Source organism: Odocoileus virginianus, chromosome 10 (genome assembly GCF_023699985.2).
Source record: "Odocoileus virginianus isolate 20LAN1187 ecotype Illinois chromosome 10, Ovbor_1.2, whole genome shotgun sequence".
Lineage (NCBI taxonomy): Eukaryota > Metazoa > Chordata > Mammalia > Artiodactyla > Cervidae > Odocoileus > Odocoileus virginianus.
The window spans coordinates 53,397,628-53,408,935 of record NC_069683.1 but is presented as its reverse complement, the minus strand read 5'-3'; the positions used below and the strand labels follow the sequence as shown (position 1 = coordinate 53,408,935).

At 39.5% G+C, this 11,308-nt stretch overlaps 1 protein-coding gene across 5 annotated transcripts; it reads left to right on the top strand.

The window, feature by feature from the left end:
* The first annotated feature begins 10 nt into the window (after window positions 1-10).
* On the top strand, window positions 11-11,274 carry NKAPD1 (NKAP domain containing 1). Of its 5 annotated transcripts, XM_020882226.2 has the most exons (7): window positions 80-98; window positions 551-666; window positions 1,274-1,350; window positions 5,744-5,844; window positions 7,386-7,535; window positions 8,407-8,460; window positions 8,900-11,274. In XM_020882226.2, the coding sequence occupies exons 3-7, from the start codon at window positions 1,282-1,284 to the stop codon at window positions 9,405-9,407; spliced, it is 882 nt and encodes a 293-aa protein (XP_020737885.1). In that variant the 5' UTR covers window positions 80-98; window positions 551-666; window positions 1,274-1,281; the 3' UTR covers window positions 9,408-11,274. The 5 variants fall into 5 exon arrangements, with proteins under 5 accessions (XP_020737887.1, XP_020737889.1, XP_070329689.1 ...); XM_020882228.2 differs by lacking the exon at window positions 551-666 and having other exon boundaries at window positions 11-98; XM_020882230.2 differs by having other exon boundaries at window positions 76-666; window positions 8,903-11,274.
* The last annotated feature ends 34 nt before the right edge of the window (window positions 11,275-11,308 follow it).

The following is an 11,308-nucleotide window of genomic DNA, read 5'->3' as shown; positions in this document are numbered from 1 at the left end:
CCCATGAGCACCACTTCCGGCCTGGAAGGGAAGTCAGCTCTCTCTTCTCCTAGAGAGCTTCCTCCCCCCAACCCCGCCACGCGAACCTGCGGCGCACGGTATGGGTGTGTTTGTGTGTGTTTGTGTGGGGAGGGTGTTTGGAAGGAAGGTTAGCAGAAGCTCCGTGGCCGCTGGGGGGCAAGGGTTCCGGTGACGAAGATAGGGCTAGTTTCTCTGTCTGCCACTTGGAAGCCTCCCCGCCCCCAACCCCCCTTCAGTCACTCTAGATACATCTTGGGGCCCAGTCGAGGGTCGTACCCGTCCAAAGCGTCCTTATCCCTTTTTGGGGAGTGAAACCCAACCCCCGGGATCGTCCCAGAGGAAAGTGAGCGGGGAATGCCCCAGCCAACCCGGCCGCCCGGATTCCGCGCCGGAGCAGCCCCCGGCCTCAGTCCGGAGAGAAATCTGCCTGTCGGCCTGGGCTGAGGGAACGGCGGCCTTGACCTGGGCCACGGGTGAGGGCGGAATAACCGGTGGGAAGGCTGCGTTTTCACGAAGGACTCGGGTGAAGCTGCAGAGCTGCCTTTGAGCCCTGACTCCTTGGCTTCCTGGGTCGGAGGAGATCTTGTAATGGAGTGGTTCTTCGTCTCAGACTAACAAGATGCCTGATTTCCTCAGGATCGAGGGGTGAGTGAGCGGTGGGGTGGTTGCCCAAAGCCCCTGATAGCTACACACGTGAATATCTCTGTCGTTTATTTTTTGGAGGCTTCTGGACAAAATGGAACATAAAATTCCCTTGAATGAAGCAGTGTAGGGCATCTCTGCAGTTGATGTTTTTAGGCGTCAGTTTTTGTTACTGTTGACATTTGTGTCCCTGACGCTCTTAAATCTAGGTGTTTAACTGCAAACTAATTTGGAGATTCGGGAATTGATTTCTAATCTGAACTTTGCCATGGACTGTGTGGCTTGGGGCCAGGTATGGCTTTAAGGGAATGTCATCTACAGGAAAGAAATGACGGTACTTGCCTCATAAAACAGTTATTTTAAGGATTAAATAAAATGGTGCTTTTGAAAGCACTGAATTTGGTGCAGTTTCAAAGAACCCCAATGTACATTATTTTCATCCTCACATTAGTGTGGACAGGTGTTTCCCCCTTTTAATGGTGAAGGAAAAACTATTCCTCAGGACCACTGACTTCTAGTTCAGTGATCTTTTCTTTATCTCATGCTTCATTATAGCATAGTGATAAAAGATAACATATTAAATTATTAAATGTTACTTGATTCATTTCAGGTTGAAGAATGTCCCGAGTTCCTTTGGGGAAAGTCCTCCTGAGAAATGTCATCCGGCACACAGATGCTCACAATAAGGTTAGAGATACACCTTAGTTATTCTTCATGCTTAAGGAGGGCAAACAGTGTGCTTGGTGTTATTTTGGTACAGTGGGAAGAGACATAAAATAGATAGTTAAAATATAATTTGGTAAGTATTATAATGTAGACAAACACAAAGTGCTTTCATCCACTGAGGAAGGAATAATGAAATCCGCCTTGGGAAATTGGGAAAGGCTTCACAGAATGGGTGGTATTTGAACTAGTTCTTGATGAACATGTTCAAGTTTATCACATGTTAAAGATCATTTAGCACAGAGGGAACATCATGTAGTAGCATATAGGAAGGAGCATGAAGCACTTAGGGTAAGAAATTGTATGCATCCATAAAGTAGAGAATTTGAGAGGTAATGGCAGAAGATGAGGCTTGAGTGGTTAATTAGAGTTGGATTATGATGCCTGGAGATTTTTTCCTGTAGGCAATAAAGAAACCATTAAATATTTTTAAGCAAGGTTTGAGATGACTGTATTTATATTTTAGAAAGATGATTTGTTAGCTGAGGAGGGTATAGATCAGATGGGTTGAAATAGTAGAGAGGCCAGTTAGGAGACAGTTGCAGTATTTCAGGTGAGAGATGATGAGGGATTCACATGAAAACAGTGACAGAAGGGATGAAGATGAAGAATTTAGGGAATAGAGTTCATGGAACTTGATGATTGATTGGATGATAGTGATAATTTTTGAATCAAATATAACCACCTTGTGTGACTGGGTGAATGATGATGATGCAGTTAATTGAGATAGGGAATAAAATAAGAGATATGATGGGAAAGGTAATTAATTTGGTTTTGAACATGTTGATGGTAAGGTGCTTATAGGATATCCAGACAGTTGGCAACTTAGACTTGGAGGAAAGGAGAAAAATTGAGGCTGGATATAAAGGTTTCAGGGTTACTGATGCAAGAAGTGATAAGAGTTCATGAGAGCAGATGAGGTCAAAACTTTAGTTGTCTTTGGTGAACTGTGTACATCTCCTGTATCAGTTCAATTTCTCAGTTGTGTCCAACTCTGCAACCCCATGGATGGCATCATGCCAGGCTTCCCTGTCTATCACCAACTGCTGGAACTTGCTGAAACTCATGTCCATTGAGTTGGTGATGCCACCCAACCATCTCATCCTCTGTCTTCCCCTTCTCTTTCTGCCTTCAGTTTTTCCCAGCATCAGGGTCTTTTCCAGTGAATCAACTCTTTGCATCAGGTGGCCAAAGTATTGGAGCTTCAGCATCAGTCCTTCCAATGAACAGTCAGGACTGATATCCTTTAGGATTGACTGGTTTGATCTCCTTGCAGTCCAAGGGACTCACAAGAGTCTTCTCCAACACCACAGTTCAAAAACATCAATTCTTTGGTGCTCAGGTTTCTTTATGGTCCAACTCTCACATCCATACATGACCACTGGAAAGATCATAGCTCTGACTAGATGGACCTTTGTTGGTAAAGTAATGTCTCTGCTTTTAAATATGCTGTCTAGGTTTGTCTTAACTTTTCTTCCAAGGAGCAAGCATCTTTGAATTTCATGACTGCTGTCACTATCTGCAGTGATTTTGGAGCCCCAAAAAATAAAGTCAACCACTGTTTCCACTGTTTCCCCATCTATTTGCTGTGAAGTGATGGGACCAGATGCCATGATCTTCGTTTTTTAAATGTTAAGTTTTAAGCCAACTTTTTCACTCTCCTCTTTGACTTTCATCAAGAGGCTCTTTAGTTCCTCTTTGATTTCTCCCATAAGGGTGGTGTCATCTGTGTATCTGAGGTTATTGATATTTCTCCCTGCAGTCTTGATTCCAGCTTGTGCTTTATCCAGCTTGGCATTTCATATGATGTACTCTGCATAAAAATAATAAGCATAGTGACAATATGTAGCCTTGAAGTACTCCTTTCCCAATTTGGAACCAGTATTTTGTTCCATGTCTGATTCTAACTGTTGGTTCTTGACCTGCAGACAGATTTCTCAGGAGGCAGGTAGGGTGGTCTGGTATCCGCATCTCTTTAAGAATTTTCCACAGTTTGTTATGATCCGCACAAAGGCTTTAGAGTAGTAATGAAGCAGGAATAGATATTCTTCTGGAATCCTTTTGCTTTTTCTGTGATCCAAAAGATGTTGGCAATTTGATCTCTGGTTCTTCTGCCTTTTCTAAATCTAGTTTGAACATCTGGAAGCTTTGGTTCACACACTGTTGAAGTCTAGCTTAGAGAATTTTGAGCATTACTTTTGCTAGCCTGTGAGATGAGTGCAATTGTGCTGTAGTTTGAGCATTCTTTGGCATTTCCTTTCTTGGGGATTGGAATGAAAATGACCTTTTCCAGTCCTGTGGCCACGGCTGAGTTTTCCAAATTTGCTGGCATATTGAGTGCAGCACTTTCACAACATCATCTTTTAGGACTTGAAATAGCTCAGTTGGAATTCCGTCACCTCCTCTAGCTTTGTTCATAGTGAAGGCCCACTTGACTTCACATTCCAGGATGTCTGGCTCTAGGTGAGTGATCACACCATCATGGTTTTCTGGGTCATGAAGATCTTTTTTGTTTAGTTCCTCTGTTTATTCTTGCCACCTCTTCTTAATATCCTCTGCTTCTGTTAGGTCCATACTGTTTCTGTCCTTTATTGGATTCATCTTTGCATGAAATATTCCCTTGGTATCTCTAATTTTGAAGAGATCTCTAGTCTTTCCTATTCCGTTGTTTTCCTCTATTTCTTTGCATTGATCACGGCGAAAGGCTTTCTTAACTCTCGTTGCTATTTTTTGGAAGTCTGCGTTCAGATGGATATATCTCTCCTTTTTTCGTTTGCCTTTTGTTTCTCTTCTTTTCTCAGCTATTTGTAAGGTCTTCTCAGACAACCATTTTACCTTTTTGCATTTCTTCTTCTTGGGGTTGGTTTTGATTATCACCTCTTGTACAATTGTTAGGAACCTCCATCCATAGTTCTTCAGGCATTCTGTCTATTAGATCTAATCCCTTGAATCTATTTGTCACTTCCACTGTATAGGTGTAAGGGAATTTGATTTAGATCATACCTGAATGGCCTAGTGGTTTTCCCTACTTTCTCTAAGTCTGAATTTGGCAATAAGGAGTTCATGATCTGAGCCACAGTCAGCTCCTGGTCTTGTTTTTTCTGACTGTAAAGAGCTTCTCCATCGTTGGCTGCAAAGAATATAATCAATCTGATTTCGGTATTGACCATTTGGTGATGTCCATGTGTAGAGCTGTCTTTTGTGTTGTTGGAAGAAGATGTTTGCTCTGACCAGTATGTTCTCTTGAACAGTATGAAAAAATTCAACTCCTAGTTAGATCGCAGATGTTATTACTGTCATATCCCCTGATATTTTGATTGTGAGTGAGGGTGTAACTGTTACATAAGCAGCCTCTGCAATTGCTTTAAACCTCCCCTAGTTGGATGGTAAGCTTATATGTGAAAGCAGTGATTAAAAAGGTAAATCGAGGGCAAACTTAACAGAATATTACAGGAGGGCTTAGAAATAGCTGATTGTCCTTTGTGCAGCTGTACTCTGCTTTTCAGGAAATTCTCTAACAGTTCTCATGCTATTTGTTTTGTTTTGCTTTGTTTTTAACAAAAATTACTATGTTGTGAAAAGAGACGTAGCCTAGAAAGTTGAAAGGCCAGTCTTTATTAGCTTTTTGACTTTGGTAAAAATCTATGAGCTTTTGTTTCTTCTCAGTAAAATGTAGTAATAGTACCTTTTTTCTTTTTGCTTTCCTTGTTAAGATTGCTTAAAATTCAATAGAGATTATACAATTAAAATCATAAAGCATTTTAGAAACATAAGGGATTATCATTTTTACTTGGTTAATAAGGTGATGAGTGTATCTATGCAGGGGTTAAAGAGCTCTTTTGTTGCTGCAGAATTCTACATAATTGAGTTTTACTGGATTGGATTGTTCAAGCACTCTAGAGCAACCAGAATTTGTTTCCCAGGTTCCTGATCAAAACACAGTTTGTAATCCAATAACTAGTGCAGACTTTATTTTCAGTTACTTTTCTGTGATGTAAAGTGTTATTTTTATTAACTTATTTTTTAAAAATAATTTTATTTATTGGCTGAACTCGGCTTTATTGCCTATACAGGGACTACTCACTGTATGGGCTTCTCACTTTGGTGGCCTCTTTTGTTGCAGAGCACAGGGTCTGGGTGCACAGCACGCGGGCTCAGTAGTTGGTGCTTTCAGGCTCTGGAGTGCGGGCTCAGTAGTTGTGGCACAAGGGCTCAGTTGCTGTGCGGCATGTGAAATCTTCCCAGACTAGGGATCAAACCTGTGTCCTCTTCATAGGCACGTAGATTCTTATCCACAGTGCCACCAGGGAAGTTCTAGTAACTTATTTTTTTTTCTTTCATTTTTTTAAAAATCCAGATACAGGAGGAATCAGATATGTGGAAAATAAGAGAACTGGAAAAACAGATGGATGATGCTTACCGGGGGACCAAAAGGAAAATGTTACCCAGCAGTTCAAGGTGAAGTTGCACCTCTGAGAACCAAAATATTCTCATCTCATTCAGAATCATCAGCTTTTGTTTAAAAACATGATGGTGTGCTAAAGATAGATGAATTCAGTTCTGTGAGTCTTTTAAGACTTTCCTTTTTCATAAATCTTGACCCAAGCATACAGGTATTGGCTACGATGCATATAGCCCCACTCTTTGTACTTACTTGGAATGGAGAACTTAAAAATTCTGCCTTGAACAATTGTAAACGTTAAGGATTCTATGGATTCTGACCTTACCTGATGGCTTTTGACTTAAGATTTTCTATAGGTATCTTATGGTCACTTAGCTGATCATTCACACCTTTCCCTTATTAGTCTTTCCTCCTCTCTCTCCCTTTTCTTTACCTTATCTATTCACTGTCTTAGTCACACAGCCTTTCACATTACCTTCTTAATAATTTGACTGTGAGTATAAAGGATTATGTAGGCTTAGTTGTCTTACCTGTGGAGGTGTAGGAATGTCAGAGTGTTGGGAACATCTCCTGGGCCTCATATGCCTATTGCTGTAGAGCTGTTGTGTGAAAAATGACTGTAAAGTCAGCAGCGCTGATTTCTAAAGCCACTCGGGCACAGTTAGTAACAGTGAGAGATTAAGGAGTGTGCCTGCTGAGCGTGTGGGCTTCGGAGCGACTGACTCTGTGAACAGCTTTCCCCAAGAAAGTATCCAGGGTATCCATGGTAAATATGGCAAGGTCTCAGCATAAAAATAAAGACCATTTCAGTCTGTTTTCTTTCTGAGGATGGTTCTTTGAAAATTTGGAAGTACTTAGTGCAGATGATGATTTGTTTTGTGTTGGTTATTCAATTCCTAGTAACATCCCAGAACAAAATACTGTTCTTTTGGAGTGGACTATTAATGCCTGTCATGATGAATAAGTCTTTAAAACATAATTTCTTTAGGGGCAGTTTTTTGATTGCTCATTTCCCATTATAGTCCTGCAGCTGCAACCATGCCTCATAGGCATGTAGGAGGCCCTAAAACATTTTTGATAACCTCTTAGCTGGCTTAGTGACTTGTTAGTGGGATTTTGTAGGCACAGGCTAGATTAGTAGTTCATAACTGTTTTTCTACTCTAACATATTCATGGGTTACACCTTGCTACCACTGTTACTGTGATCTAATTACAGTAGGAGCTGGTGTTAGGGAAGGGAGTGTATCTCAAAATCACTGGGGCAGTTGGAGGTGTCCCCAGCTGTGATTATTGGTCTGCTTCCTTCAGAATCAGTGAGTGAAGTATAACATGCCCCAGTCCCAAAAGTTATTTTGTCTGTACTTTGCAGTAGGAGGGGTAGTGATGATCATATTTTCATTGAATAACTGTACCAATTAAGAGAGGACATAATGTTAAAAAGATATATATTTTTAACATTAAGTATCAGGTTATAAAAAAAGTATTAGGTTGTTTTGGTCTCCTTTTAGCTTGTTCAGTGAGTTTTGTGCATGATATTCCATAAAGTAACCTTACAGATTGCTTCTGTATCTAAAAGTTCTTCTCTTTTCTCTTATAGCCGGATGCGCAGTGATGGTTTTGATGAAGAAAGTCAAAGAGATTACTGGAGGCCAAAGAATGAAATTTGTGGAGCACTGGATGATGGTTTTCTTAAGGCTAAATCCTGGAACAAGAAGTTACATGATTATGAAGCTAACATGCCAGACAGGTCTGTGACTAAATTCATATGACCATTAGTGATATTTGGCCTGAGAATGTGTACTTTTAAAAATTATCCCCACAAAAACTTATTACAGAAATGTTCATAGCATACTCATAATAGCCAAAAAAGTGGAAACCCAAATGTCTGTCAGTTAAAGAATGGATAAACAAGATGTGGTATATGGAATGGTAATGCAATGTTATTTGCAGTAAATGGAATAAAGTACTGTTACCTGCTAGAACATGGATGAACCTTGAAAACCTTGTGCTAGGTGAGAAAAGTCAGACACAAAAGGCCACTTATTATATGATTCTATAGAGACAGAAAGTAGATTAGTGGTTGCCATGGGCTGTAGGAGATGGAGGAATGGAGTAACTGCTGATGGATTTTTTTGTGTGGGGTGATGAAAATATTCTAAAATCATAGTGGTGATTCAGAATTGCACAACTCTGAATATGCTAAAAGCCACTGAATCGTACACTGTAAATGGGTGAATTTTATGGTATACGAATTATACCTCAATTAACTTATTTAAAAAAGTTGTCCCAAGGTAGACAGCATTATGTTATGAAGTGCTTTTGGAGACATATTTCACAGCTGAAAAGCAGAGTATTAAGAGTTCCTCAATGTTTTAAGGAAGAGAATGGCAAGTTTTCTTACAAATGGATAAAGGAATCCTTTGTTTCTGAAATGAAAGTGTATAGTATGGAAAATGTAACCAAGTTACTGATCTATAAATGTGGTGTTGGCTCTTCCATATCTTTTTTTTGTTCTGTATGTGTCTGTGTGTGTATACACTCGTAAGTCTAATTTGTCTTAGTTTTAAGAAATGTATGCATTGCTTTAGTAATATGTATAATAAAACATTATCTTACAGATGGGGCCACAGTGGATATAAAGAGTTATACCCTGAAGAATTTGAAACAGACAGGTAAGGCAAGTAGGCTTACTGGAAAAAAGATAGAAACTAAGATTAGTACAAAGTCTAAATTATAAATGAAATTCCTAATTTATTATGAAGTATATGACATTTGCCATTAAAAATATAACCAGAGAAATAATAGGCAGTTTAGTTGGGAGAGGACTGATACTTTGCCTTTCCCTGACTGACATTTGGCTCATCTATAGCATGTAGGTTTTATATACAGTTTTCCTATATAGTAACTCAGTATGGCAGATAAGAATTTTTATCTTCATTTTAAAAATGAGGAAACAAAACTCAGTGATAAAGTCTCATGGTACGCTTGTATCAAAGCTTTGATTTAAAATTCAGATGTTAACCCCAACTTCCCATCTAGAAAGCAGAATATAAAAATTATATAAATACACTTTATATTTTCTACAGTAAAGCAGTTTTTCTTTTTTATTAGTAGTGATCAGCAAGATATTACCAATGGGAAAAAAACATCTCCCCAGGTAAAATCATCTACCCATGAATCTCACAAACACAAGAAGTCAAAGAAGTCCCACAAAAAAAAGCAGAAAAAAAAGTCACACAAAAAACAGAAGAAGAGCAAAAAGGAAGCCACAGATATAACAGCAGATTCCTCAAGCGAGTTCTCAGAAGAAACTGGGGCTTCTAGTACCAGGAAAAGGAAGCAACCACATAAACGCAAGAAAAAATCCAGGAAAAAGTCTCTCAAGAAATCTCCTTTATTCTTAGAGGCAGAAAGTGACACTTCCCCATCAGATGATTCTGCATCCAGCAGTTCTGAGGAAAGTGAGGAAAGAGACACTAAGAAAACCAAAAGGAAAAAGAGAGAGAAAAAAGCTCATATCCCTGTAGTTAACAATGAAACACAGGAGAGGACAAACAAACGCACAAATTGGAAAGTGGCTACAGATGAAAGATCTGCCGAAAGTTCAGAGGATGACTAAATGAGAAAGCATTCTTGTTTTCTGCATGACTCTGGATATTTACAGTTCTTACGCCTTGGGGTTTACCAGTGATGCTACTGCTCAGCACAGGGCCTGAGGTTAGAGCTGTCCTGTGCCATCTATATATGTTCTGACAGACGTCTTGTCTATTTTGGCCTGTTAAACTTGATCCTCTTATTGTTAATAGGGAATCTGTTATTTTGTTATGAAGGTTTCTTGAAGAGATTATTTTTTGTGATTAATGACATTTAGGGTAGAGTGCATATGCAGCAAATTAAAGGACCCAGAAAACAATCCAGTAAAGACCTGGGTATACCAGTTGCAGTGTTGAATTTGGGGAAAGCAAGGGCTGGGGTCAAGAGATGGATTGAGCTAGTGCTATATAGAATGGTATGATGAGGGAATATCTTGTTGCTCTTGTCTATTATATAATAGGTGCCACAACTTGACTGTCTTTAGCCTTGGTGCTTTGATCTTTTCTGTATTTTGGCCCTATCAGATGTGGTCCAGTTTACATAATAAGGAAATGAGCATAAGAACATTTTTAATTCATGATAACATCCTGAGAGAGCTGTTATTGGTAGAAACTAGGGGTTTTTGTCAAATTTCCCTGCTGGACAGGGTCTGTGGCTATACTCAGTATACCCCTAAACATGGGTAATTGGATAGTAAAAGGTTTTCCAGTTCCACTGTTTATTACCTAAATGCACTTGTATTCAAAATTATTTCTTCAGATGTCTTGGTTAAGTCCTCAACCAAATGAAGAATTAGGCATCAGCCATGCTATCTCATCGTGTGCTGAAAAGGATTCAGGGCAGCAACAGCCATTTAAATGTTGTCTTCCTTGTGCATTTCTTAGTTAATGACCTTGTAGATTTCCCTTGAAACTAGGTTGAATCGATTCCAAAATGAAGTAGGCTTCTCAGGGACATATCCATTTCTTCCTAGTCTGCCTTTGGATTAAAGCGCCAAGCAGAGATCTTGTTATTTCCCTTTGCTATATATGGTGATCCTACTACATTAATTCTTAAGAAACCAAACTCGCTGGAAGAAAGCTGGCAGAACACGAATTATATTTACTATGGCAGATCAAGTGACATTGTTTTTTCCTGGCTGTCACTTCATGGGCTGAGTAAAAATCTTGAAAGCTCACTTTTGGTCTTGGTTCTGCCATTAATTGGTTATGAGGTTTGGAGCAGGTAAGTCAACCTCCCTGGCCTTACTTTCCCCATGTCTAATACAGAAATACTTCATGGTAGCCTGACAGTGTGTGACACCAGCAGTAGACTGACAACATTCCATGAGGTGGTAATATTTTGTAGCTCTGAACTATTAAATTGTTCTCTTTACAGAACAGATTTCTAATAAAATGCTTAGTCATAAACAGTTGGCCAGAGGTTCCCTAGCCCTTGACTCTAAGCAGGTGCTACCTTTTGGGATATTTATTTGAAATATTAGTACTTTGGTACTCAACTGCTGATGTTCCATGGTGCATATTTTTAACATTGACATTAAGGGCCCAAGTAGGGAAAAACAGTCTATAATTACTACCTCTTAACCTAAAGCATTTGTTTTCTTCTTGGAGCAAGTGAAATCTTTGTGGGAAGGAGTTTTCAGCTCCTGGGTTTTTTTTTTTAAGCATTGTTTCTGTGCTCTAAAAGTTTTGATTCTAAGCACAGACTCAGGAAGATGGGCCAGTGGAACAGGGCTTCTCCAGGAAGTTGATTCTGTCTGGGTCTTGACTTTCTCTTCCTCTCATACTAGCAGGCCTCTTTGCCAGTGAACACACATCTTGCCTGTTTTGTTTTTTGCCATGTTTACCTTTTCTTGGTCATGTATAAGCAATAAAGCTGTTTTCTGTTGTTCACCTTTCTCAACCCCAAATTCTCTTTGATGCCTTA

Bases quoted from the DNA above. Each gene is read 5' to 3' on its own strand.
- NKAPD1 (XM_020882228.2), top strand. From the start codon at position 1,282: ATGTCCCGAGTTCCTTTGGGGAAAGTCCTCCTGAGAAATGTCATCCGG. The intron at 7,536-8,406 runs GTCTGTGACTAA...ATTATCTTACAG, and splicing joins GAAGCTAACATGCCAGACAG to ATGGGGCCACAGTGGATATA. The intron at 8,461-8,899 runs GTAAGGCAAGTA...CTTTTTTATTAG, and splicing joins GAAGAATTTGAAACAGACAG to TAGTGATCAGCAAGATATTA.